At 49.7% G+C, this 27,584-nt stretch overlaps 1 protein-coding gene across 2 annotated transcripts; it reads left to right on the forward strand.

Annotated features, from left to right (window-relative positions):
* The first annotated feature begins 8,535 nt into the window (after window positions 1-8,535).
* On the forward strand, window positions 8,536-27,468 carry SDE2 (SDE2 telomere maintenance homolog). 2 transcript variants are annotated; one of them, XM_081114347.1, is made up of 7 exons: window positions 8,536-8,780; window positions 10,611-10,728; window positions 11,925-12,036; window positions 12,787-12,956; window positions 14,535-14,649; window positions 15,690-16,188; window positions 16,754-17,209. In XM_081114347.1, the coding sequence occupies exons 1-7, from the start codon at window positions 8,661-8,663 to the stop codon at window positions 16,973-16,975; spliced, it is 1,356 nt and encodes a 451-aa protein (XP_080970473.1). In that variant the 5' UTR covers window positions 8,536-8,660; the 3' UTR covers window positions 16,976-17,209. The 2 variants fall into 2 exon arrangements, with proteins under 2 accessions (XP_080970473.1, XP_080970472.1); XM_081114346.1 differs by lacking the exon at window positions 16,754-17,209 and adding an exon at window positions 26,943-27,468 and having other exon boundaries at window positions 8,654-8,780.
* Window positions 27,469-27,584: the final 116 nt, after the last annotated feature.

The raw sequence follows: 27,584 nt of genomic DNA on the forward strand, positions 1-27,584 counted from the left end.
AAGATTTTGATTTATGATGGTGTTAGAGCATCTGGAGAATAGGCCGTTACCCTTTTGATCTTGGTTTATCTCTGCCCAGGCTCAGCTCTCTTTTCCGGCACGTAGGAAGTAAGAAATAGAGTTGTTAAACTGCATGGAGCCACCCACTCTCACTGCAGGTCCTCCCTCTGCAGTGTGAGCCATGATGACACAGAGGCCGGTCTTGACACAGTAAATTCTTTTGTGTTCATTGACTCTACACATGGGCGCGAAGAAGGCAAGTTAGCACCGTATCCTCCAAGAGGCAGAGAGAAGAAAGACTTAAAAAAAAAAGACTTAGCTCGCCAGCATTGGTCCTAACAAGAAAAATACAGCCCTAGATGGTGTGGCTCAGTGGATAGAGTGCCGGGCTGTGGACCAAAGGGTCCCGGGTTCGATTCTGGCCGAGGGCATGTACCACAGTTGCAGGCTCCTTGGGCCCGGGCCCTGGCCCTGGTCGGAGGCAACCAATCAATGTGTTTCTCTCACATCGATGTTTCTGTCTGTCTTTCCCTCTCTCATCCATCCTCCCTAAAAATCAATGGACAGATATCCTCAGGTGAGGATTAACAAAAAAAAGAAAAGAAAAATATATACGGTAAAGTGGGTTTTGATGGCATGTGGGGAAAAAAAAGTGTTTTTATGAATTAAAATGAATTGAGCTCCAGAAGCCCCTCAAGAATTGCAGGCTGGCCAAAACCGGTTTGGCTCCGTGGATAGAGCGTCGGCCTGCGGACTGAAGGGTCCCAGGTTCAATTCCGGTCAAGGGCATGTACCTGGATTGTGGGCACATCCCCAGTAGGAGATGTGCAGGAGGCAGCTGATCGATGTTCCTCTCTCATCAATGTTTCTAACTCTCTATCTCTCTCCCTTCCTCTCTGTAAGAAATCAATAAAATATATTTAAAAAAAAAAAAAAGAATTGCAGGCTGAAACCTCCGGATTTTATTCGGAAATCCCGTAGGGAACCTCAACCTTTTGGAGGGCACATGCCCAGGTTGCAGGCTCCATTTTTGAACACTAGTCCTGGAGCACGCTTGGCTTGCCATTGGTGTAACTCGAAAAGAAGTTCCATAGCCAAATAGGTTTATGAAAGACTGGATTTAATAAAGATAGAATTTCTCAGGGCTTCTTTTTTTTTATCATGTTAATGAACTTTGTGGCTCTCTAAAAGGGGGCATATGTATGGGAGTGTTGCCAAATTCATTTGAAAATTGTCTATAGTAATAACAGCATACTATGCTAATTAGACTGGACAGCGGAACAACCTTCCGGACATCCTTCCAGACGACCTTCCGGACGAAGCCAGGGCTGCGCAGGCCGCGCCCCTTGCACCAATTTCGTGCATTGGGCCTCTAGTCTCCTTATAATATCGCATTGTGGTGACGTAGCACTTCATGAAGCACACTTTGGGGAACGCTGCTCTGATGGAATCTTGATATCATCTTGAGACTGTATGTGAAGTTTCTGCACCTCCTAAGAGCAGCACAAAATGTGTACTCCTCCTCTCCTTCTACCAATGCCCAGAGGATTTTGACAATGATTACAGGATACATATGCATTCGGATCCTCATGGATCCTTTCTATAGCCCATCCCCGTGGATTGTAAATTCTTAGTCAATAGTCCAAGGAAAGCCCTCTGCTAACTCGTGGAAAATGAGAGAATTTTGTGTCATTTCCATCCTCATCTTCTTATCCAGAGCGGCAAAGACTGTCTTGTCTCTCAAGGCCCTGGGTAACCAAAGGAGAAGTCATGTGTTGAAATAACACCACATTACAGCAACAAGGAGGAAATTGTTTGTTTGTACACAAGGCAGTTTGTCTTGTCCTCTATCTGAAATACATTAAAGTAGAAAAGTAGCCCTAGCTGGGGTTGCTCAGTGGATAGAGCGTCGGCCTGCGGACTGAAGGGTCCCCGGTTCGATTCCCGTCAAGGGCACATGCCCAGGTTGCAGGTTTGATCCCCAGTAGGGGGCATGCAGGAGGCAACCGATCAATGATTCTCTCTCATTGCTGATGTTTCTATCTCTCTCTCCCTCTCCCTTCCTTTCTGAAATCAATAAAAATATATTTTAAAAAAATACAAAAGTAAAAAACAAACAAAAAAAGACAAAAAAACCCCAAAGTTACCCGGGGAGAGCCTAGCCAGCTGAGACTAACTACCTGGAGCTCTCAGGGAGCCTGCTGTTCAGAACAGCTGAGTTCTTATCATTGTTAGGGTTCACCCCGTATACTCATGAATGTTCAGATTTCTACTCTTCTTGGGGGACATTTCCTAACCTGTGTATCATCCTGCCTTGTTATCTTAACTGGGGTGCACCGAACCGGAGCCTGGCCTGCAGGACTGGGGGTTCCCTGTCTCTTCACCAATGCTCTCACGCCGCTGCGCTGTAGGACTGGCGTTCGGGTCCGCTGCGGTGTGTTTGGCCCAGCACAGAGTCTTCCCCAACGGCAGTGTTTGGGTGGTTTTGTCTTTTTATAGCGTCGCTCTGGCCACAGCTATCACTTCTCATTCCTGTCCCCGTGCCAGCCCCTGGCAGCCCCTGTTGCTCTCCATTCTTCTTGTATCTCCCTCCACTTCCCATTATTCAATGACTAGAGGCCCGGTGCATGAAATTCATGCACCTGGGGGGGGTTGCGTCCCTCAGCCTGGCCTACTTCTGCCACTGCCGCTGCACTCGCCAGCTGTGAGCCCAGCTCAGGGCTTCTGGCTGAGTAGCGCTCCCCCTGTGGGAGTGTACTGACCCCCAGGGGGCAGCTCCTGCATCAAGCGTCTGCCCCCTGGTGGTCAGTGTGCGTCATAGAGACTGGTCGTTCCGCCATTCGGTCAATTTGCGTATTACCCTTTTATTATATAGGATTTACTTCAGATTAATTTACCAATTTTCTGTAGGCTGTTAAGCAGACTTGTTAGAATAATTTAAAGAAGAAGAAGAAGAGCCTAGGGTTCTATGAGAAAAAAATGCACGAATGTTAGCTGTGTAGAGACTTTGGGGCATGCGTATCCTCAGGTGGGCGAAAAAAATGATGTGTTCTAGGTAGGTGAGTTAGCTAGACAGTGGAGTTGTTAAAGTTAGTTAACTTATTCAGACCAAAGTCCTAATTCAGGTGCCCAGTGACTTCTGACATTTTAACTGAGAAAGCACACACCTTTTACTCCAACAAATTTTTACAGTTACGAACGGGGACCACACCATGTCGTGAAAAGCTAAATTCTAGCAACAGTTGGGGTGTTGCTCTTCAGCCATTCAGAGGCACATGCCTAAAGCAGCCACGTGAGTTTCCTGGTATTCAGTCTCTCTCTATTCACCAAATAATGTTTCCTCTTTGGTTGTAAAAGTGAAACGAAATAAAATAGTGAAGGTTATTTCTTTATCAAAGATAACCTCGGTTAGTGGATGTGACGGTTAACTTTATGTGTCAACTTGACGGGGCCAGGAGGTGCCCAGATATTTGATCTAACATTATTCTGGTTGTTCCTGTGTTTCTGGATGAGGTTAGCACTTGAGTTGGTAGACCCGCATAAAGCAGGTTGCCCTCCCTAGTATGGGTGGGCCTCAGCCAATCAGTTGAAGACCTGCATCGAACAAAAAGGCCGACTTCCTCCCAAGAAGGGGGAATTCCCAACTCTTGAGCTCGCCGGCCTCCAGACTAGAACTGCTCATCATCTCTCCTGGATCTTTAGCTTGCAACTCACCCTGCAGATCTTGGGACTTGTCAGGCTCCATAATCGTGTGAGGAGTGAGCCAATTCCTTATAATAAATCTCTCTCTCTTTTTCCATATATATAATAAATACTAGAGGCCTGGTGCACAACATCCGTGCACTCAGGGGGAGGAGGGTCCCCTCAGCCCAGCCTGTGCCCTTTAGCAGTCCAGAAGCCCTTGGGGGAATGTCCAACTGATGGCTTAGGGCCCACTCCCCCACCATCAGTCGGACATCCTTAGCACTGCTGGGGCGGGGGGGGGGGGGAGGGGCAGGAGAGGCTCCTTCCACCACTGCTGTGCTTTGCCAGCCATCAGCCTGGCTTGTGGCTGAGGGGTGCGCCCCCTGTGGGAGCACACTGACCACCAGGGGGAAGCTCCTGCATTGAGCATCTGGCCCCTGGTGGTCAGTGCATGTCATAGTGACTGGTCATTCCACCATTTGGTCGATTTGCATATTACCCTTCTATTATATAGGATAATATATAATACAATATATATGGGGTGGGACAAAAGTAGGTTTACAGTTGTTTATATGGAAAATAACATAATATTAATAAATCATAATACAAGAATAAACGATGTTTTGTGTACTGACAACTATAAACCTACTTTTGCCCCATCCTGTATATAAACTGTTGGCTCTGTTTCTCTGGAAAACCCTAAGCACAGTGGACAGATTTTAATATCAACAAATTAAAGGAGAAAAAAACAACAACCCAAAGACCTATCCTTTCTCTAGCAAGAAAGCCCCCCTTCGGAAGGCTTGGCTATGCAGAATTCATGAAGGATTATGGATTTCCATTAACCAGGGAGAGAAATCAAATTTCCATGTTGAAGAAAGTTCCAGCACTGAGGTCCTACATTTCTGGCAGGCAGGTGCTCTTCCTGGTTTGTTGTATGGCTCTGATGCAGGGAAGGGCAAGACAGAAATGAAAAGTTTTTTTGGGATTTTATTTCTTAGCTCATTGAATTGCTTTTCTGAGAAAAAAAAAAAAATGACAAGTTTTCGACGTGACGACATCATCTCATGGTGGTGTAGGACTGACGATCACCAGGACACCTCTGGGAACCCGTGTTGTCGTGATCATGGCAAGGAGGGACGATCCGGGCGATCAGAAGCGATGGCATTGCTTGACGGAAGTCCACGCTGAGTGGAGATCCTTGCTTCTTGCCGATACGACGACAAAGAGGTGGGCTTCTATGTTCAGCATCGACTGTGGGCCCCGCATTTTATCTCTGCCCCTATCTCCTCCGCTTTCAGGCTTCCTCCTAGGGTCTGTGCTGCACACAAACCTCTTCTCCATCTCAACTCCACCTCATCCTTGACGTGTCTTATTTTCTTTTGTCCAATAAAGGAAGGAGGGTGGAGCTGCGCCTTCTCTGGCAGCCAAACCTCTCCGTCCTTGTAGGCTCCACCTCCCACGCTGTCCACCACCCAGTGTGGACTACACAGCTCTCATCCTGAAGCTGTTTTTCCATCCGAGGGGCTGACCTCCTCGTTCCTGGGGCTGGAGCCCCCTAGGGGGTGACACTGGCCGGTTTGGGAGTGTATGGCAGTTTTGGTGGCCCGGGAGAGGTCCTCCCTCACTGTCGTCTTTTGTCATAAAGGCGACATTAACAACCTCCTGGGAGCACCAACATGGCTGAAAGCACAGATGTGCACCGAGCTTGTCACACACGGAGACAGCCTGCACTCACTAGTTGGGAAGCTTTGCTGTCGTTTATGGAAATGGCCAGCGTGCAGAGCTCTGCTTCCTGTCCTGGCAGACCAGCGTGACATGTGGACTCCACGGAGCCCCTGTCACGGGTTGCCACATCAATACTGCGCTGTCATTTCCTGGCGGTGAACAATGACCCCACATTGCCTCAGGAGGCTCGCACGGGGTCCTTCCCGCGCCAGCTCAACCAGGCCTCAGACAGCAAATGCACAGCCAGCCCGACATACTCTCATTTAAAAAAAAAAAAATATTTGTATTGATTTCAGAGAGGAAGGAAGAGGGAGAGAGAGATAGAAGCATCCATGATGAGAGAGAATCATGGATGGGCTGCCTCCTGCAAGTCCCCCGCTGGGGATCGAGCCCACAACCCGGGCATGTGCCCTTGACCGGAATTGAACCCGGGACCTTTCAGTTCGCAGACCAACGCTCTATCCACTGAGCCAAACCAGCCAGGGCTCTGTCATTATTGATGTTTCTATCTCTCTTGTCCTCTCTGAAATCAATAAAAAATATATTTTTAAAAAAAGCAAATGTAGCCCTCGCTGCTTTGACTCAGTGGATAGAGCATCAGCCTGTGGACTGAAGGGTCCTGGGTTCGATTCTGGTCAAGGGCACATGCCCAGGGTGTGGGCTAGATCCCCAGTAGGGGGCGTGCAGGAGGCAGCTGATCAATGATTCTCTCTCATCATTGATGTTTCTCTCTCTCCCTCTCCCTTCCTCTCTGAAATCAATAAAAATATTTATTTTAAAATAAAAAAAAGCAAATATACAGCTAGTCAAGCTTTTGGAGAAGATGAGTAAGAACAAAGCCAGTGTGGTTTACTGGAAATAAACCTAGGAGCATAGTTACACTGTTTTTTTTTATTATTATTTTACATATATATTTTTTATTTCAGAGAGAAAGGGAGATAGAATGATGAGAACCACGGATTGGCTGCCTCCTGCACATCCCCCACTGGGGGGGATCGAGTTGGCAACCCGGGCATGTGCCCCTGGTCAGAATCGAACCGGGGACCCTTCAGCCTGCTGGCCAACGCTCTATCCACTGAGCCAAACTGGCCAGGGCTACACTGTTTTGTTAATACGGGAACTGGCCCCACCCACTTCCCACTTAGTTGTTACAAGCCTACAGGTATGTGTCTTCCTGTCCCTTCCCTCCCTGACACTATGAGGTGGGGAAGGTGTCAGCAGCTGCCTCCGTTTTTCCATAGCCACTGACCAGCCTGGCCACATAACACCGTCTACTGGACACCACCACAAACTCTCAGCCGCCCAGCTAATCAGCCGTCTTTCTAGATTTTTTTCCATTGATGTGACTGGTGTTCTTGGCCATAGCCCTCATTGTCAGTCCCTCAATTTCCTCATTATTTAAATGAATTGAATGACCGATCCAGGTTGAATTTTGCTTCCTTAGGAGAGAAAGGGTTTTATCAGTGCAAAAGAAATGTCTTCAGATGTCTATTGGAAATAATTAGACTTCAGTAATTCATCAGATATCTAACATCTATTTAATGTCTACTTTGTGTATATCACGGAGTTATGTGCTTATTTAAGGGAAGGTTTAGCAACAGATGCTATATAGCCCTAGCTGGTTTGGCTCAGTAGATAGAGCATCGGCCTGCAGACTGAAGGGTCCCGGGTTCGATTCTGGTCAAGGGCACATGCCTGAGTTGCGAGCTCAATCCCCAGTAGGGGGCATGCAGGAGGCAGCCGATCTATGATTCTCTCTCATCATGGATGTTTCTCTTTCCCTCTCCCTTCCTTTCTGAAATCAATACAAATATATATTTTTTAAAAAACAGATGCTATATTATATTGCTCAGGAAATGCGTGTCTCTGAAAAGTTAACAACAGTAGTTATTCCACATTTTCAATGGCAAATGCCTATTCAATATTTGTTTCTTTTTAAACAATAAGAATTTAAATGCACCCAAGAGATAAAAAGCAAACGACTTCATGCAGATGTCAGGTTTTTGCAAGGACTGGATACAACGTTAGCGATGCACAATGAGGCCCTTTCTCTCCCATGCTCCTTCCTGTGTTCAGTGCAATAAAGACAACAGACTAACTTCACAGGCCTCTGAATTCAATTTCTGCACGTGCCGCCGCCATGAAGGATTTCTCCGTTTCTTTGTTGCTTTCCCCTTGGCACCCAGTTTCCTTTGGCCACGTATCTTAGCAGAGCATTCGCGTCTGCGCGCCAGGCCATTTGTGTTCAGCGGGCACAGATACCTCCCGATCGCCCTCCTATCTTCACTCCAGTGTTTTTTTTTAATTGCTCACGATTTTAGAAACACCCTAACCTCGGCATATTAAATATTAAGGGACTCCAGATTCCCAGAGCCTTCACGCTACGCCGTGCAGAGCTGCGCGGATGCGTTTCCATGGTGCCGGGTAAACGTTACGGCGGGGTTTTGCGAGCATCGTTGCCGGAAGCGCCTCTCCCGCCACTGCCTGGCACCGGGTGGGGGTGGCGGGGGTGGCGCAGGGGCCCTCGCTGTGAAATATTTTGGAAACAGAGCCGAAGCGGCGATAACGCAGAGCGCGAACAGGCGGAAATAAGAATAAACGGAGCGAGGCTGGCCGACAGCGAGGGGCTGGCAGCTTCTGCAAAGGAAGAGGAGGCGTGGTCAGCCGGGAGGGCAAACCACGCGGGGGCCGTTGTTTGGAGACCTCCGGAGGTCGTTTCCTTCCCCCGCCCTCGGGTAGGGGGAGCTCCCCGGGGCCGAGGAAGCAGCCCCCCCAAAACCGTTTCCGGGAACGCAGCCTTTCCCCTCCCGCCCCAGGAGCAGTGCCTCCCCAGGCCACGCTTCCCCGCGACCCAAAAATAACCGCACAGATGTGAGGACCAGGGCCAAGGCCCGCGCTCGGGGCGGTGCTCCGTTACCGCCTTATCGCTGACAGCCAGCGCCTGGAAACCTAACCCCGCGCCAGCCTTTTATACCGGGTCCCTGGAGCCCCGCCCTAGCAACCGCCCCTAGCAACGCCTCGCCCGGGCGCTCCGCGCGCTATCGGCCTCCGCCAGGCTCTTCCTGTTCCCCTCCCGCTGCCAGCTGGGCTTGGCGGCCGGGGATCACGTGACCTGCCCCAGGGGAGGGGCGGAGCGAACGGAAGACCTGAGGGGCGGGGCGCCGGGCGGATAGGGGACGTCATCAAGAGGCGCCCGGGCCAGTTGCGTCGCAAAGGCCGGGGAGCCTTTGCTTCCGGGACTGGGTGAAATGGCGGAGGCGGTGGCGCTGGTGTGGATTCGCGGCCCCGGCGTTGGGTGCAGGGCGGTGCGGGATGTCTCGGCCGCGTGCTCGGTCCAAGACCTTATCCACCGCCATTGCCAAGACCAGGTGAGGCTCGCGGTTCCCGGAAGGAGGGGGAAGGAGCCGGACAGGGGAGCGGGTGGGAGGCTAGAGGGTCTGTCTGGAGCAGTGGTTCTCAACCTTCCTAATGCCGCGACCCTTTAATAAGTTCCTCATGTTGTGTGGACCCCCCCAACCATAACATTATTTTCGTTGCTACCTCATAACTGTAATGTTGCTACTGTTATGAATCGTAATGTAAATATCTCATATGCAGGATGTACTTTCATTGTTCGCGACCCACAGGTTGAGAACCGCTGGTGGGGTGTTGGTTCTTTGGGGCTTTCGGTTTTTTAAGGCTGAGGGTTCCTCAGTTTTAAGGTGCTTCAAGCTGATGCTGAGGCCTCCCTTTGCTTTTTGTAGTGGTGGTGGTGCTGTTGTCACCCCACAGAAGAGGGGAAAACTCCGCGCACGACGCCTAGTCCAGCCCTCAGTCCGGACTAACGGGAAACACTTTGGGATTCCGTATTTTCATTCCTAAATGGGGCATTTGGACCGGATGACTTTTTTTAAAAAATATATATTTTATTGAATTTTTACAGAGAGGAGGGAGAAGGATAGAGAGTTAGAAACATCGTTGAGAGAGAAACATCGATCAGCTGCCTCCTGCACACTCCCTACTGGGGATGTGCCTGCAACCAAGGTACATGCCCTTGACCGGAATCGAACCTGGGACCTTTCAGTCCGCAGGCCGACACTCTATCCTCTGAGCCAATCCGGTTAGGGCATGGACCGGATGACTTTTGAGGCTCATTTTGCTACATTCATTCTGTGATTGTTGGATATAGTCACATTCTGTCCACAGATCAAACATTCCAATGAACAACCTAGAGGGGAAGTATATCCTATCCCGACCCAGGCCAAAGGATGGTCGGGGAGGGGAATGGATTCACCTGGTCACTCACAGGTTGGGATAGCCAAATACACGTGTCTGTTGAGGGTATGGATTCTTGGGTTCTTAGGGCCCGTCATTTAAAAAAAAAATTTATTTCAGAGAGGAAGGGAGAGGGGGAACACTTCTCTATTGTCTTAAGTTTACAGCATCAAACACTGGCTCGGAAAGACTTACAGTTTTTAGAATTTCCTTTCATCACTTGCTCTGAGAACATGCAGAGTGGCTCTGGAGGCGCTTGGGCTTCTGCCGTGATTGGCTGTAATTCAGAGGGATGCCAGCAGGACAGACAAGCGCTGGCTGCCAGTTGGCCCTAAAACCGCTGAAGCTTGTATGTCTCCTTCCTTCCCCTCTTCTTGTCCTTTTACCTACACTCTTCGGGATGCGCATTTTCACTTTTACACTTGGGGGCCACTCGTGATTTTATTTTCACCCAAAAGACAAAAGCTTCTTCTTTATGTCGTGATTAGGTATCAGGAAAAAAATTGTATGCAGAATACATCATATGAAGTGATTTTTTTTCTTTTACTGGTTTTATTTATTTATTTTTCATGTTCAATTAAACAAGTATTCATTGAACACACTGCCTGCTTCTCACTGGAGTGGTAAAAAGACAACAAGCTAAGACCCTTCCTGCAAAGAACTTGTATTGTCTCGTGAACAGCATTTTTTTAAAAAATACATTTTATTGATTTTCCACAGAGAGGAAGGGAGAGGGATAGAGAGTTAGAAACATCGATGAGAGAGAAACATCGATCAGCTGCCTCCTGCACATCTCCCCACTGGGGATGTGCCTGCCACCCAGGTACATGCCCTTGACCGGAATCGAACCTGGGACCCTTCAGTCCGCAGGCTGACGCTCTGTCCACTGAGTCAAACCGGTTTTGGCCATGAACAGCATTTTTAACAGCCCCGTTTGTCTCCAGGGTGTCCCCGTGGAATGCTTCTTCGTGAAATGCAACGGCGCGCTGGCTGACGCCGGTGACACAGTGCAGCATGGAGCTGTTTATAGTTTGGAGCCCAGACTTCGTGGTGGAAAAGGAGGTAGGACATGGGTGTCGCCTGCTTGACGAGCTGTGTCACCTCTGCAGATGCCTTAAATGAAGAGACTCCTTGGTCCCTATGCGTGCCAGCCTTACGTTTTGCCTTATGAAATCCTTTACTTCCCTGGTTTCGAATGTCTTCTCTGTTGCTTTTTTTGAGGGAGATGCTGTGTGATATAGTTCCCACCGTCTCCGGCTGGGTAGCTCCTAGGCAACCGAGGCGCTGAAGCTCTCGGGAAGATGGATGGAGGGAGATGGCCCTCCTTCTGTCCAGTCTACTAAAGGAAGCGTGTAAAACATCCAAATCCGCTTTTAGGAAGATTTGGTCTCATTACTGTATTTCCAAGGGAGGTCTTAAGTTATTTTATGAAACACAACTGCTTATGTGTTGGGGGAGATTAAGGTCCCGGTGGTATTAACACATCTAAGAAAAGAGAAGAAACTAGATGAGCAAAAACTAAATATATACAGTTTTTAGTCTTTCTCCTGATGCACTATGATGCAATCCCTAAGCTTTCTCAAAATCTACCGTGATTTTTAGAGAGCGGACATCTCAGATTATAATCATCCTGCTGTTTGGAATTGTGGCAGTAAGAATGAAGTGTGTGCTATCAGCCAGTGACACCTTCAAATTGCCTTTCCTTTTACACTCACTATAAAATCTCACCCGATGCTTTTTAAAGTTCCTCATCGGGGAATCTTGTGTTTTTTTGGCACTGGGTACAGGCCTTTACAATATCTCAGTGGTGCAGGTACAGTATTTCAGAAATAGAAGAGGAAGCAGGGAAGGCATGAGGTTGAATCAAGTTCACTTTTACCTTTGTTCCCTGGGTTCGAATCTTGGTGTCCATTTCCTTTATTAAAAGAGAAAAATAGCCCTAACCGGTTTGGCTCAGTGGATAGAGCGTCAGCCTGTGGACTCAAGGGTCCCGGGTTCGATTCCAGTCAAGGGCATGTACCTTGGTTGCGGGCACATCCCCAGTGGGGAGTGTGCAGGAGGCAGCTGATCGATGTTTCTAACTCTCTATCCCTCTCCCTTCCCCTCTGTAAAAAGTCAATAAAATATATTTTTTTAAAAAAAGAGAGAAAGAAAGCAGAGATCACCTTTGATCTTGTGCTGCATCACTGTGTCCATGAGGTCAGGACTTCCCCTCCTGAATGCTCTGTAACCCGCTCTCCCCACATATCTCTGCTCAGGCTTCGGGTCTATGCTCCGAGCCCTCGGTGCGCAGATTGAGAAGACAACCAATCGAGAAGCTTGCCGGGACCTCAGTGGGAGGAGACTACGAGATGTCAATCACGAAAAAGCGTAAGAGGCCGTTGGTGTTTGTTTTTCTAAAATACATTTGTATTGATCTCAGAGAGGAAGTGAGAGGGAGAAAAAGATAGAAACATCAATGATGAGAGGGAACCATTGATCGGCTGCCTCCTGGGGGGCGAGCCCGCAACCCTGGCACGTGCCCTGACTGGGAATCGAACTGTGACCTCCTGGTTCATGGGTCGATGCTCAACCACTGAGCCACACCAGTCAGGCTGCTTTTGTTTTTTTAAAGAAACAGACCTGTCTATCAGTGGTGATGATACATGCGCCATGCATATCAGAAATATAAACTTGTGTTCTGATTTATTGTTATCAGATGTTACCTTTTCCATAATTTTTTTAAAAATATATTTTATTGAATTTTTACAGAGAGGAAGGGAGAGGGATAGAGAGTTAGAAACATCGATGAGAGAGAAGCATCGATCAGCTGCCTCCTGCACACCCCCCACTGGGGATGTGCCCACAACCAAGGTACATGCCCTTGACCGGAATCGAACCTGGGACTCTTCAGTCCACAGGCTGACGCTCTATCCAGTGAGCCAAACCAGCTAGGGCACCTTTTCCATAATTTAATAGTTATCTCTAGGTCTCGGTTAAGTCCATGGCAGTATGCTGGGAGTAAGCGTGGCACACCTTCCTGAGGGAACGGCACAGTCTGAGCAAGAGTGCGTCACTTTGCTGGGGGGAGGAAATGCACAGAAGACAGCCATTCGGTGGCATCTCGTTCTCCCCCCGCAGGATGGCTGAGTGGGTGAAGCAGCAGGCTGAGCGCGAAGCTGGGAAGGAGCAGAGGCGCCTGGAACGGCTGCAGCGGAAGCTGGCGGAGCCCCGGCACTGCTTCGCCAACCCCGACTACCAGCAGCAGTGCCACGAGATGGCCGAGCGCCTGGAGGATTCCGTCCTCAAAGGTGAGGGGGAGCTTCCTTGGTGTGGGCAGTAGGCGCCCTGAGGCCAGCTGTTCCTGACTGTCCCGCTGCACGCAAAGAGGTTCTTCAGTGTTTTGGGGTCACAGACCTTTGAGAAGCTCTCTGTTGATGTTGTTGTTAATCCTCATCCAAGGATATTTTTCCATTGATTTTTTTCTTTTCTTTCTCATTTTTCTTTTTTTTCCCATTGATTTTTAAAAAAAATGTTTTTATTGATTTTTACAGAGAGGAAGGGAGAGGGATAGAGAGTTAGAAACATTGATGAGAGAGAAACATTGATCAGCTGTTGTACAGCCTCCTGTACAACCCCTACTGGGGATCAAGCTTGCAACCAAGGTACATGCCCTTGACCAGAATCGAATTCGGGACCCTTCAGTCCGAGGGCCAATGCTGTATCCACTGAGCCAAACTGGCTAGGGCTCCATTGATTTTTAGAGAGTGGAAGGGAGGGGGTGAAATAGAAACATCAACTGGTTGCCTCCCGCTCGGGGCCCCAGTTAGGGCCGGGATAGAGCCTGCAACCAACTTACTTGCCCTTGACCGCAGTTGAACCCGGGACCCTTCAGTCCATGGGCCAGTGCTATACCCACTTAGCCAAATCGGCTAGGGCCGGACCTCTGAGATCTGATGAAAGCTATGCGACCTCTCCCCTCAATATTGACCACAGTGTATCTTACAGAGAAAAAAAAGAAAAAAAGACCTCAAGCCCACATAACGTTTGGTATCCTTAATGCCTGACTCCGTGGGCCCCAGTTAAGAACAGTCTTTGTGCTTCATCGGGATAAGTTAAGTCTTTAGGAGGTGCTGAGAGCTGAACATATTTGCTTCCAGTTTTAGGTCAGATTTTTTTTTTTTAGTGGTTTTTAGTGAGAATGATTGCCATAAACTTGTATTAGAATCCAGAGCATTATGCTAGGGCAATTGTGGGTACAATTGAATAAGAAGGAATCTTTCCAAAAGGTTCTGACACAACAAGGGAAAGACAAATGCATGCAAATGATTAGGCGTGGGGAGGGCGTGGCCTCACCCTGTCGGCCTCAGAGTGGACAAGTTGGTCATTGGTGCTTTAAAATGCTGGCTCCAGGTCCAGAAGGCTTCCCGCTTTACGTCGGTGTAAATTTGAGGTTAATCTTGTTTTCACCATCTTGAATATGACATCTTACGGAATTTAAATCTAGAGCTCTAGATGGCAGCTCTTTTTGCAATCTGGATTACTTGGAGTCTTTCATTAGACATAGTCCGGAGAGTAGACACCGAGCTGTTAACCCCTAGGGTGCCAGGGACCGCGCTCGCGCTCCTCCTGTCTTTCGCCAAAAGTGCCGGGAGCGCTATCAAAGCTTCGAAATGGCGTCCAGTTCTAAGTCTGCTTTTATTAGTGATGATGCTATTTCTTAATATGTCAGTGTAGTAAAGGTTTTCTTAAGTTTTTGAATATGTAACTTCATTTACTTGAGATTTATAATTTTTTTTCTAACCTGCTGTAAAGTCAGCAGAAATGCCTTGGCAATTTTAGCATAGTTCCTGTTGGTTGGCACTCACAGGGTTAACATTTCTGGCCAGGTATGCAGGCTTCCTCCAGCAAGGTGGTGTCAGCAGAAATGGGGGAGACTCGGAAACGGCCTCACAAACCAGAAGCAGACGGAGGATCCGGTGCCCCGAAAAGGAAATGCTTTTGGTAAGTGAGTTTCATTTTCGTTCCAAATGGAGCTTTGAGGACTGCCGTGGGCCGTGGCCTCCGTGTCTGTCTGGGGTAAACACATCTCTAAGTGACGTCCGACGGCAGCTCCGGCATTTTCCCGCGTGCTTCGACCTCCAGAGTTCAGTGATTCTCACATTGTGCACACCCCTGATGGTTTCTGCTGTGAGCGCCATTCATAGAACCCCAAGGACAAGATGTTTCCGGCCATGAGAGATCACACACATTGCTTTAGACCTGAATGACTATTTGGTGTGGACAGGGTTAACTTTCCAGCGTCCCCAATGGAAATGCCAGAGCTGTGCTTGGCAGGTGGCTCTGGTTTTTTTCTGGGGTTTTTCAAGGTCATGATCGAGGCCTTGGGTCCCTTTGCCAGACCTCTCTTCACCACCCTGGCGCTCACGGGTCAAGAGCACAACAGGACTTTCCTTATCCTTTGTTCTGCTAGCTCTCCCGCCCTCCCCAGCTGGTCCTTCGGTTTCCAGCCCAGTTCCCTTGGGCCATGTTCTAGATAAGTCCAAATGGATCTGGCTTCCTTGTAGGCCTGCCCTTAGGGACAGAAAGATAATCATTAACCAAAGACCATGTAACTCTGAGTCCAGCAGAGAATGTTACGTGTTCTTTCTGAAATGGGAGTGAAATGCTTTTGGGGAGAAAAGGCATTGTGTGTTTCTTCTAATCGGGTTTATTGAGGTATAATTTACACTCAGTAAAATTAACCTTTTTTCGTGGAACAGTTCTAGTAATTTAAAAAAATACAGCCATGTAACCACCACCGAAAACAAGACACAGAATCTTCCCATCACCCTAAAAATTCCCCATGTGCCTGCCCCTTTGCAGGTAATTCCCCTCCCCTCCCCCCCACCCCTGGCCAACTCCCATCACTGGTGCAATGTTTTAATACTGTCCATCTCAGGTTAGATATTTTTATTCAGCCAGAGTCTGATCCCTGCACAAACCGCAGCCCCTTTCAAGCGGCCGCTGTACATGGCGGTGAACCTTTCTGTGGTTTCTGACAGGCTGGGCATGGAAGGACTGGAGACGGTGGAGGGGTCCGGCTCTGACAGCTCCGATGACGACAGTGACGAAGCCCCTGGCACCTCGGGAATGAGCTCGCCTGTGCCGAGCAGTGACAGTGCTGGAGTGGAGAGGGCAGGCGGGGCTCCCAGGAGGCCTCAGAGGGCAGGAGCACGGAGCACAGACTGTAGCTCACCAGAACTTCCGAGCCCTGGGGCTGGCCCTGGGAACGGTATCTCAGACGACCTGTGCGCCCCGCTGGGGGACACATCTGCCCAGGAGCGTGTGGAAGGGAAGGCGGCCGCGGAAACAGAGGCAGCCCTGGAGGAAAAGGAGGCCGAGAGCCCAGGACCCAGGGAAGCAGCAGCAGCCGGGGCCGGACTGAGTCAGGAGAAAGAGACAGAAGTCACTGATGGGGCGCAAGCGGCCAGGGCAGCACCTGGAGAAGACGGGGAGAGCATTCCCAGCACCAAACGGGGGGACAGCCAGGCAGGAAGCACAGTAAGTAATTGGGGTCGTGTCTAAAGCCAAGTCCGTTCACTCTCCACGGACTGTCCAGAAGGACAGTGCCCAACCACTGAGCCACACCAGTCAGGGTTCTTTCTGTTTTTTGTGTATTTTTTTATTATTTTTTTTTATTTTTGGGGGGTGTCTTTTTTTTCAAAAATGGAAACACTTTCTGAACCGTCACAATCCTTTCAGTGAGTCAGTGAAATGAAGGTGCTTTTCCCATCAGCTGCTTAGTGGGTAGGCTCGTTCCATAATCACACGTGAAGGACAGATTGATGGTGGTGACGCTGGCCCTGTCCCCCTAAAAATCCTTAGACTTTTTTTAGCTCCAGAATTTGTATTTTTTTTTGCCACTAGGTGGTGTCCTTTCATTAATTCTATGGTTTTCACATTTTAATCTGAAGTTGGATGTATATCCCAAATTATAGCATAATTGTTGTGTATTCTTTCTTAGTAATACATTCAGTCGGAAGCCATGTTAAGGTGGATGGTATTTTGGATTTGATGAAAGGAGCCTGTTGTAAGTGTTCTCTCCGTTGTGTTACTCTCCGCGCAGGCTGTGGGTCAGGGATCTGTGGATTTGCTGGCCTTCAGCTCCGTGGCAGAAATGGAGTCGCTGGGTCTGGAGAAGCTCAAGTGCGAACTGATGGCCCGGGGGCTGAAGTGCGGGGGCACCCTCCAGGAGCGGGCCGCCCGGCTCTTCTCCGTCAGGGGCCTGGCCCAGGAGCAGATCGACCCCGCGCTGTTCGCCAGGCCCCTGAAAGGGAAGAAGAAGTGACTCCCCGAGCTGATGTCCTGGTTCCTTCCGGTCTAGCACTTACAACCCGCACAGCGCTGACTCTTGGCCGTTATTCCTGTTGACGCTAAAGCTGGCTTTTTCATGAGCCAGTTCTCATCGCCCGCTTTCCCATTATGGCATTCATAGAATTAATGGGTGAAACCCTCCGAGCCTGACTCTGTGGGGAGGGTTTTTAATAACAAATTTAATTTAATAAACATATGACTATTCCGATTTCTGGTAAGTTATGTTTTCAAGGAATTTATCCATTTGACCCAAGTTGTCAGATTTGTAGGCGTCTGTAGAGGTCACAGTGGTAACTGTCTTTTCACCTGAGGTTTTTTTGTTTTGTTTTTTTTCATCTGAGTTTTTAAATGATTTCCTGAAAGGGTGAAATCATACCATAATTCTTTCACAGTATTAGCAGGGTCTTCTGTTTAAGTATGGTTATCACATAGACAATAGCAAGTCAATGAAAAGTCCTGGCAAAGCTGGATGGTAATAGTTCTTTAAGAAGTCACGTGGCTATTCAAAGAGATCACGGGGCTTAAAGTCTTAGCAAAAGGAAAAACATTTTCTGTGATCCCAAATTTTGTTGAAATTGGCCACTAGATTCAGTGGGGGCAGGTGGGAGTTTGTAAGAGTGAGTGAAATACATACGCTCAACATTTGGCTTAATCTTTCCGAGGGTGGTACAAACTGCATTTGACCGTAGATGCGTGGAAAAGGCTCAAGTTGCAAGAAGAACTGTATTTTTTCCTCATTGTGATCTTTTAGTAATGCTTCGGACACTTGCCTTGTTTCATGATGATAGTAACAACCGCGTGAAGATATTGTTCTTCGTTTTTCTTGGTTTCTGTTCATTGGAACTATGCCTGAGCTCCCCTCCACTCCCTTGTCTGTAATGTTTTAAGTTTTTATTTCGGCCCAAATAGCATTCTGCGACATGGTCTGGACAGTCCTTTCCTTGTTTTTATTTTTTTTGTCTTCTCCTGGTATTACAGTGGTCTCTTTGTTTTTTTATTGATTTTTATAGAGGAAGAGGGGGAGGTTGGGAGGGAGGGAGAGAGAGAGCGAGCGCGAGAGAAACACAGATGTGAGATGGGCAGTCTCTTCCATGCTCCCTACCAGGGATCGAACTCGAAACCTGGGCATGTGCCCTGACTGGGAATTGAACTGGTAACCTTTTAGTGCCCAACCACTGAACCACACCAGCCAGGGCTCTTTCTTTTTTGTGTGTGTGTGTATTTTTTTTTTAAATATATTTTATTGATTTTTTACAGAGAGAAAGGGAGAGAGAGAGAGAGTTAGAAACATGGATGAGAGAGAAACATCGATCAGCCGCCTCCTACACATCCCCCCCTGGGGAAGTGCCCACAACCCAGGTACATGCCCCTGACCGGAATCGAACCTGGGACCCCTCAGTCCGCAGGCTGACGCTCTATCCACTGAGCCAAACCGGTTTCGGCTGTGTGTGTGTGTATTTTTTAAAAAAATATTTTTAAATTTATTGGGGGGGGTCTTTTTTTTTTCAAAAATGGATACACTTCCTGAACCCTCACATATCTGACAGTGACTTTCTGTTGCCTACGCATATGCAATACCTTGTATTTTCCTTAAACAATAGACATTTGGTGTTTTCTGGCATGTGGTTTTGTGGAAGAAAAGCTTTATGCCCATTTTGAGTTTCTTTTTTTTAGTGTATAAAATGGGAGTTTTCCTCCTTAGACACTTCAGTATTTTCCCTTTGTCCTTCAAATTAAAAAGGTCACCAAGAACCCTAGCCGGTTTGGCTCAGTGATAGAGCGTCAGCCTGCGGACTGAAGGGTCCTGGGTTCGATTCCCGTCAAGGGCACGTACCTCTGTTGCAGGCTTTTCCCCGGCCCAGGCCCTGGTCAGGGTACATGCAGGAGGCAACCAGTCGATGTGTTTCTCTCACATCAGTGTTTCTCTTTCCCTCTCTCTTCCAGGCTCTCTAAAAATCAATGGAAAAATATCCTTGGGTGAGGATTGAAAAAAAACAAATGTCCCCAGGTTATTTCTGGGTCTGGTCTCTTCCTTAATATTTCTTCCTATTGGGAGATCCTTTTGAGGTCTGAAGACTAGCCTTTTATTTTAAACTATCGTTTTCCTGTTACTTAATTGATTATTACTTTTATTCTCTGCCCGGTTCTCATGGAACCTCATTTTCTGTTGTATCCAGTTTGCTGTTTGCCTCTCCTCTTGTGTCTGTCAGTTCAGTAGTTAGGTTTTTCCCTTAAAAAAAAACAAAACCTTTCTCAACAGGCCTGTGTAGCTCTGTGGTTGAGTGTCGACCCATGAACAGAGGTCCCAGGTTTGATTCCTGACCAGGGCACACGCCCCAGTTGTGGGCTTGATCACCAACAGGGGGCATGCAAGAGGCAGCTGATCTATGTCTGTCTCTCTCATCTGTGTTTCTATCTCTCTCCCTCTCCTTCCTCTCTCTCTAAAATCAATAAAAACGTATTTTAACAACAAAAACACCTTTCTCACTCTCAGATGAGTCCCTCTTCCTGCTTGCTTCTGTTTTTTTTTTTAAATATATTTTTATTGATTTCAGAGAGAGACAGAAACATCAATGATGAGAATCATTGATTGGCTGCCTCCTGCACGCCCCCTACCAGGGTTCGAGCCCGCAACCCAGGCATGTGCCCTCCACTGGAATTGAACCTGGGACCCCCCTCCCCCAACTCTGCAGGCCAATGCGCTATCCACTGAGCCAAACCAGCCAGGGCTTGCTTCTGTTTTCATAGATGTGTTCCCTTGAAACTCAGTGTGTGTATGTTTTAAGGACGTGGTATATCTTGTGATCCCTCAAATTGATGACAATTACTCCTTTTTGAAGGATGTCCGAATGTGCGTGAATGGAGGCCTAGGGTGGAATTAGGTGGACGAGGGGTTTATTGGGGTCAGTGCAGAAGACAAGGGGAGTGGGCAGAAATGGGGGGGGAGGTTGGGGAGGAAGAGTCTGCTACAGTGTAGTTTCAAGGGAGGTTCAGCCAGGTAGCCTGGGCATTTGAGAACAGCTTTCTTCAAATTACGTGGCTGTCTGCACTTTTTTAAAATATGTTTTTACTGATTTCATAGGGAGAGGGAGAGAAACATCAAGGATAAGAGAGAATCACTGATCCGATGCCTCCTGCAAGCCCCCCACTGGGAATCGAGCCCCGAAACCCCGGGCATGTGCCCTCATCAGGATTTGAACCGTGACCTCCTGGTTCATAGGTCGACCCTCCCCCACTGAGCCACGCCCCGGGCTGTGCAGGTCTTAAAGACCGCGCTCGGAGAGGGAAGGGGAGCGTTCAGATTGCGGGAGGTTTGCTTGGCCAGATCAGAGGTTCCTTCACTGTGGGAGTCGGGCAGAACGCCCATCGCATTTTCCTGTGGCTGCTGTGGCCGGGCCAGCGCCCCTTCCCTCATTGGCACCGCCAGGCCCTTCCGGTTGCCCTCTCCTGCTGTGCCCTGCCTCCTTGACCTTGACTGGCAAAGTGAGAAGACTGCAGTTCTGTAAGTGCTCCTTTCCCGTAACATGAAAGGCTGGGAGCAGGGAGGGTCACGCCGCACAGAGACGGGCCACCTCGCCATCCTCCCGCGTGGCTGTCGGGCCGGCGCTCACGGGTCCACGCGCCGGGGTGTTCGTGGGCTGCTGCTGCGGGTCCATGTCACGTGCTGACACTTGGATCTGAGTGTCAGCCTTTCTCCGTCCCGGCTGCTGGTGCTGATACTGAGGTTCCTCGTGACGTTTCTTCGCTTCTGACTCCACTGGGAGTTTGCGAGAGGGAGTGAAATAGATGTGCTCAGGTTACCAACTTGATCCAGCCCCTGATAGTGGATTTTCAGGGTTAAAAGTGCCCCCCAGCCCTCCCCGGTCTGGCTCAGCGGTTAGAGCGTCGGCCTGGGGACTGATGGGTCCCGGGTTCGAATCTGATGAAGGGCACATGCCCGGGTTGCGGGCCCGATCCGCAGTAGGGGGCGTACAGGAGGCAGCCGGTCTATGATTCTGTCTCATCGTTGATGTTTCTATCTCTCCCTTCTGAAATCAATACAAAAATACATTTAAAAAAAGAAGTACCCCCCAGATGAAGGTTGTTGAGGAAAATGACTGGGACTGAGCATTTAACAAAATGAAAGCTGAGAGCAATTAAAGGGCAGCACGAGTAGAATTCTGTCGGAAAGAGATTCTGTTGCTCACCACCTGCCAACCCTCAAAAAACGCTACCAGTTTCTGGGAGGAAAGGAGGACTCTCCCTGCTGCCAGTAGGGGGTGCTGGGCGCTAGCAGACGTGAGCAGGAGCCGGGCGGGCTCCCGTGGGCCGCTGCTCGGAAGGTGGGTCCCTGCCTGCGAGCCCGTGACCGCCCCTCGCCCCCCTCCTCCAGGGTAAGTGGCGGACAGATGGTGGGGTGTAGCTGGCCTGAACTTGACCAGCTTCTAGCCTTTCTGATTCTTGCGTTCTCATATTTCGCTCCAGCTCTTCGCTCTGCCAGGCGTGAATAAATCATTTAGAGCAGCGGTTCTCAACCTTCCTAATGCCTCGACCCTTTAATCCAGTTCCTCACGTTGTGGGGACCCGCAACCATAACATTATTTTCGTTGCTACTTCATAACTGTAATGTTGCTACTGTTGTGAATTGTCATGTCAATATCTGATATGCAGGATGTATTTTCATTGTTACAAATTGAACATCATTAAGGCATAGTGATGAATCACAAAAACAGTATGTAATTATAGATGTGTTTTCCCATGGTCTTAGGCGACCCCTGTGAAAGGGTCGTTCGACCCCCAAAGGGGTCGTGACCCACAGGTTGAGAACCGCTGATAGAGGCTTGCAGCATCGTCCATACAATGAATTCCTTCTCAGCAAACAACTCTTCTAAGCGTTTGCTCTTGTTTCCTTTGGCATTTGAGTCTCCGGGAGCGGGGGTCGGAGGCCCGGGGCGCCTGCAGCCTGATGCGGGCTGCGCTTGGAGACTTGCATGAGGGTTTTTTAATCTTGTTGTTGAACCAGTGACAGATAGCGTGTTGAAGACAGCAGCCTTCAAGACAGTTCTGGAAATGCAAACATAGTAAACACCAAGCGAGCACAACGCTTTCTGGAAATGCTTCCTAGTGGCTCCGTTCTGTGTCCAGCTACTGTCACTCATTCAGTAGGTCACCAGCATTGACCTCTGATCCACGCCATCGCCAGTCCTAGTGACCTGGACAGCAAGCCTGCCCACTTCGCCCACCCCCACGGCCGCTGCGCAGTCAGGCCTCCCGTCCCTCTCACAGGCCGCCCACTACTGTGGCCTCGAACCAAGTACTGTGGCCTCCACCCTCTCTCTGCTCCCCCTCTTTTTTCTTTTTTCTGCTTTTCCCCTTGGGCCCCAGCCCTGCCCCCCATCCCCCACACAGCAGGCACAATCATCTTGTAACCATACTTTACTGCGCTAAAATAGACATAACGTAAAAGGTTCTATTTTAAGTACTTTTGACTGCGGTTAAGTGCATTCACACTTGTGCAAACAGGACCTCCCTCCATCTCCAGAACTTTCTCATCTTCCCAAACTGAAACTCTAGCCCCAGTGACACACTAACCCCGCACTCCCCTCCTCCAGCCCCTGTAACCACCATTCTGCTCCCTGTCCCTGAATTTGCCCGCTCCAGGGACCTCATGGAAGGGGAATCATACAGCACGTGTCCTCCTGTGACTGGCTTCACGTCTTCAAGGTGCATCCGTGTCGTGGCCTGTGTCCGAATTTCCGTCTGTTTTAAGGCTGAATGAATATTGCATGTGTATACCGTGTTCTGCTTATCCATAAGGATTAGCTTTTAAAATGCAAATCAGACCAATTTCCTTTTTTGCTTAACACTCCTCAGTGGCTTCCCCTGGCTCTCAGAGTCAGAGCCTTAAGGTGGCCTGGGACCCCCCCCCCTCCCCAGGCCCCACCCTCTGCACTCCAGCCACCGCTGACTGCTTCCTGACCAAGCCCTGTCTCAGCCCCACACTCGCCGCTTCCTCTGCCTGGGGCCACCTTCCAGGCCAGGTCACTCTCATCCCAGACTGTGGCCTCCTCCCTGAGGCCTCCCAGGCACCCTCGCTCATTGCCCAGTTTCCTTCCTTCCCGTTATCTGGCTTCCTGATGGCTTGTCTGCCATCTGTGTCCTCTCACTGGAAGGGGCTTCAGGGACACGCGCCTGGCTCTGCCACGAGGGGCTCAGTTCAGATGCGTTCAGGCCGGCTGAACTGGGCTGTCAGCTCGTCAGGGTGGTGTGGCCTGAATGTCACTTGCTCACTTGTCCTAAATGCTCATTTATAAAAACACTCCTGTTCGAAGGTGCACGTGGCCTGGGGAGGGCCTGACCGCGGTGGTCAGGAACCTGGTTTTCTCCTTTCTTCCTGGTGTCCAGACCCTCCTGACATTTAGCTGGACCGAAGGTTACTCCTCACATCGACCGCGGGAGGTGATGCTGACAGCCTGCGCCCTCCCTTGCTTCCTAGCAATTCTTTTAGTTCTCATCTGAGGATGTGTTTTTTAACTTGATTTTAGAGAGAGGAAGGGAAAGAGGGAGAGAGAGAAACATTGACTGATCGCCTCCCCTACATACCCTGAACGGGGTTCAAACCCACAGCCTGGGAACGTACCCTGGCTGGGAGTCTAACCCGCCACCTTTCGGCGTTTGTTGATCTGTTGATGGCCGCCATTCTGACAGGTGTGAGATGGTACCTCATGGTCATTAGCTCCTGGGTTCTTGACCCATAAAAACCAGGAGGTTCTCTGGAAGGTCGTTCCGGTGTTCCTGTTCGGCCTTCCAGTCTAATTAGCATATTGCGCTTTTATTATTATAGATGGTAACATAAATGTCATTTATTGGTGTTTAGCATTTAAAATCAACTTAGAAACAAAGAGCTAGGCGGAATGTTAAGGTTACGGACGTTGACAAAGCAGAAGGCAGCGAGCAGCTGATGGGGGGGTGGGGGGACAAGGGTGAGGGAGAAGGTGGGGACCGTGGCAGTGTCACCGTCTTGCATATGTCGGTTACTCGTTTCCTGAATGAATACCACCTAAAGCTCGAGGCACCAGAAATAGAGGTTCTAGCCTCTTGTTTAAATTTGCAGACGTGAGAAAAAGGAGTAAAGTGAGCCATGCGTTTATTAAAAATTTGAGAGGAGGCCGAAACCGGTTTGGCTCAGTGGATAGAGCGTCGGCCTGCGGACTCAAGGGTCCCAGGTTCGATTCTGGTCAAGGGCATGTACCTGGGTTGTGGGCACATCCCCAGTAGGGAGTGTGCAGGAGGCAGCTGATCGATGTTTCTCTCTCATTGATGTTTCTAACTCTCTATCCCTCTCCCTTCCTCTCTGTAAAAAATCAATAAAATATATTTTAAAAAAAATTTGAGAGGAGGATGATGTTATGCCCAGAATTCAAGATCCCCAAGAAACCACGCCAGGGAGCCAGTCCGGTGCAAAAGCAGAAGGTCCTTTATTGAGTTAGCTAACCCGACCCGGGCATCCAGTCGACGCAGCGACCGGAAACCGAGTGCTACTCACGAGAAAATCAGGGCTTTTAATAGTGAGGGGAGGGGAGCTGACTGTAGGCCCTCCAATTGGCCAGGCGCCAAGTTGGGTCTTGTTCCCGGGCGTGGCTAGCAGGGGCCTGGACCTCCGGGAAGAAGGCACTCCTCTGCCTCTGCCCCAACATGGAGGATCCAGGGCAAGATAGAGGGCATAGCCCTCGCCCTTTCAGATGAAAGGCAAGTGACCTAAGCCTGCTGTTGCTCATGGTTTGGGAGGTAAGCCATCAGAAGCCGCGGTTAGAGAGTGGGACAGGACGGCCTGGGAGACTGGCTTTTCTTCATAAACCCTTCTTTGCTATTGGATTGTGTGCAATAGTTGGTCTTAGAACACACACACACACACACCCACACACACACACACCCACACACACACACTCCCCCCAGGAACCTCTGGGAGAGCCCAGAGACCCAGAGGCAGGCCAAATGCTCCCAGGACAGCTTACAGTTGCATCGCAGAGGGAAGCAGAAAGTGTCTGCAGGAGGTGTAGGGGCTGCGCGGTGGCTGGAGTGTCACGTTCCCTAATGGGCCTGCAGGGAGGGGATCGAACGTGCCAGCAGCTTCTCACCTGAGCGGACGGGACAGCATAAGCTCGTTTCCTCTCCCGACAGCTGCCGCGGCGAGGAGCTGTGTTGATAAAGGGCTTAGGTTTGTGCGAAGAGGATCCGTCCCAGCAGGAGAGAGCTAATCCTACCGATTTTCAGATGCCTGTGCGCTCATTGTTATGTATTTTGTTTGCTCAGCCCGCCTTCCCAATTACCTCTCGGAACGTGCAAATCTTTCCTCCCCGAGCCCTGGAGATTAGAGAGCAGGGCAATGACCCTCACTGTCCATCCCTCCGCCCACCTCCGCTGATGCTCCCTCCTGGACTCCACAAAGATGAGCTCGGTGCCTGCAGCCGAGAAAACATGATTCAACCCGGGCCTTTAAGACTTTGCCGTCTAGCCCGGCTGGCGTGACTCAGTGGCTGAGCATCGACCTATGAACCAGGAGGTCACGGTTCGATTCCCGGTCAGGGCACATGCCCACCCGGGTTGCGGGCTCGATCCCCAGTGTGGGGCGCGCAGGAGGCAGCCGATGCATGATTCTCTCTTATTGTTGATGTTTCTCTCTCTCTCCCACTCCCTTCATTTCTGAAATCAATATATATATATATACACATACACACACACACACACACACACACTGAGTGGCCAGAATATTATGACCGGCCAGATTATTATGACCACCCCATCAGTACAATGAAGTGAATTAGTTATGCAAATAATAATAAAACCTTGAGAGTATTTGCTTAGGAAGTTTTCAGTATTCAGTATTTTTGAAAGTGTCAATGAAGTACTGATGGGGTGGTCATAATCTGGCCACTCAATGTGTGTGTGTGTGTGTGTGCGTGCGTGTGTGTGTACATATATATTTGTGTGTTTTTTTTAAAGAATTTTCCATCTAGAACAGGGTGGTCCTAGAGAAAGGCCAAAGAAGTCATGTGAGGTCAGGAGCGCTGGGGTCAGGGGCAGAGAGGCGATTGCAGATATGCTGTCAGGAGAGCCCAGCTGGTGTGGCTCAGTGGTTGAGCATCGACCTATGAACCAGGAGGTCCTGGTTCAATTCCAGGTCAGGGCACCTGCCCAGGTTTCTGACTCGATCCCCAGTGGGAGACATTCAGGAGGCAGCCCAATGATGTTTTGCTCTCACATCAATGTTTCTCTCTCTCTCTCTCTCTCTCTCTCTCTCTCTCTCTCTCTCTCAATCAATACAAAAACCTTAAGGAAAAAAAAGAATTGTAGGGAAGGAAGTGAAATCTATCTGAGACTTAGCAAAATGCAGAAGTAGCACCTGGTCTCCTGCCTGCTACGTCACGGTTCTTTTTTGTTTAAAATATATTTTTACTGGTTTCAAAGAGGAAGGAAGAGGGAGAGAGAGAAACATCAATGATGAGAGAGAATCATTGATTGGCTGCCTCCTGCACATCCCCTCCTGGGGATCGATCCTGCAACCCGGGCATGTGCCCTTGACCGGAGTTGAACCCGGGACCCTTCAGTCCACAGGCCGACGACGCTCTATCCACTGGGCCAAACCAGCCAGGGCCATGTCAGGGTTCTTGAAAGCGAACGTAATCGAAGTATTGAAGCTCTTGGGAAAGACATACACGGGTTTTATGCAGGACAGGGAGGCGGAGAAGCAACAGAAACTAGAGGGAAATTTTGTCCGCTGAAGAGGGTTGGATAGTAAACGTAATTTGCATGTAATGTGCTTCTATTCAGAGCATTTAGAGAGAAGCCCTCTCTCTTCCTTTGTTCTGACTCCCCAGAGTTCAGGGAAAGCTCAGGGAGGACCTCGGGGAAATGCCTTTTCCGTTGTGATTTCCTGATCACTTTCTTTCCTCTCCTCACAGCCGACCAGGAAGCCGAGGCGCCATCGGACACACCTGGAGTGTGGACCTGTAACACTCGTGGTGTGGCGGGTCGTCCTGTCCCCACAGGCCTGCTATTGCCCTGCTCTCCCCTCCCCTCCTTCCAGACCTGAGGTGGGAGAAGCTCTCCCAGCCCGATTCTCACGGTGCCCCGGCCAAGCCCCCTCAGCAGGCCTGGGCTGGCGTCCAGGAGTCCGCGGTCACACAGAGCCATCCCGGCCAGAGAGCAAACCTCCAGGGCCAGCCCAGAGCAGGGGCTGTGGAGAAGCTGCCTGGGGCTGAGGGGAGGGGAGGGGAGGGGAGCGGAGGTATGGGGGGCCACCCCAAAGCTCAGGGCAGCTGCGCTGTGGCTCCGGGAGGCCAGGCTGCACCAGGTGGAGGAGCCGCTGCAGAAACCAGGGGCTGCGGCCCAAGGACAGGGCCGGCTGGAAGGCTGGGTGGTCGCCAGGCCCTCGGGTTTGGAGGAGACCTGGTTTTGTTTTTAATAAAATATATTTTTATTGATTTCAGAGAGGAAGGGAGAGGAAGAGAGATAGAAACATCAATGTTGGGAGAGCATCATGGATCGGCTGCCACCTGCACGCCCCGCACTGGGGATCCAGCCCGCAACCCGGGCCTGTGCCC

Source organism: Myotis nattereri (genome assembly GCF_964212035.1).
Source record: "Myotis nattereri genome assembly, chromosome: 20".
NCBI lineage: Eukaryota > Metazoa > Chordata > Mammalia > Chiroptera > Vespertilionidae > Myotis > Myotis nattereri.

Coding starts and splice junctions, on each gene's coding strand:
- SDE2 (XM_081114346.1), top strand. CDS start 8,661: ATGGCGGAGGCGGTGGCGCTGGTGTGGATTCGCGGCCCCGGCGTTGGG. Junction 10,729..11,924: donor ACTTCGTGGTGGAAAAGGAG/GTAGGACATGGG, acceptor ATCTCTGCTCAG/GCTTCGGGTCTATGCTCCGA. Junction 12,957..14,534: donor GGAGGATTCCGTCCTCAAAG/GTGAGGGGGAGC, acceptor ATTTCTGGCCAG/GTATGCAGGCTTCCTCCAGC.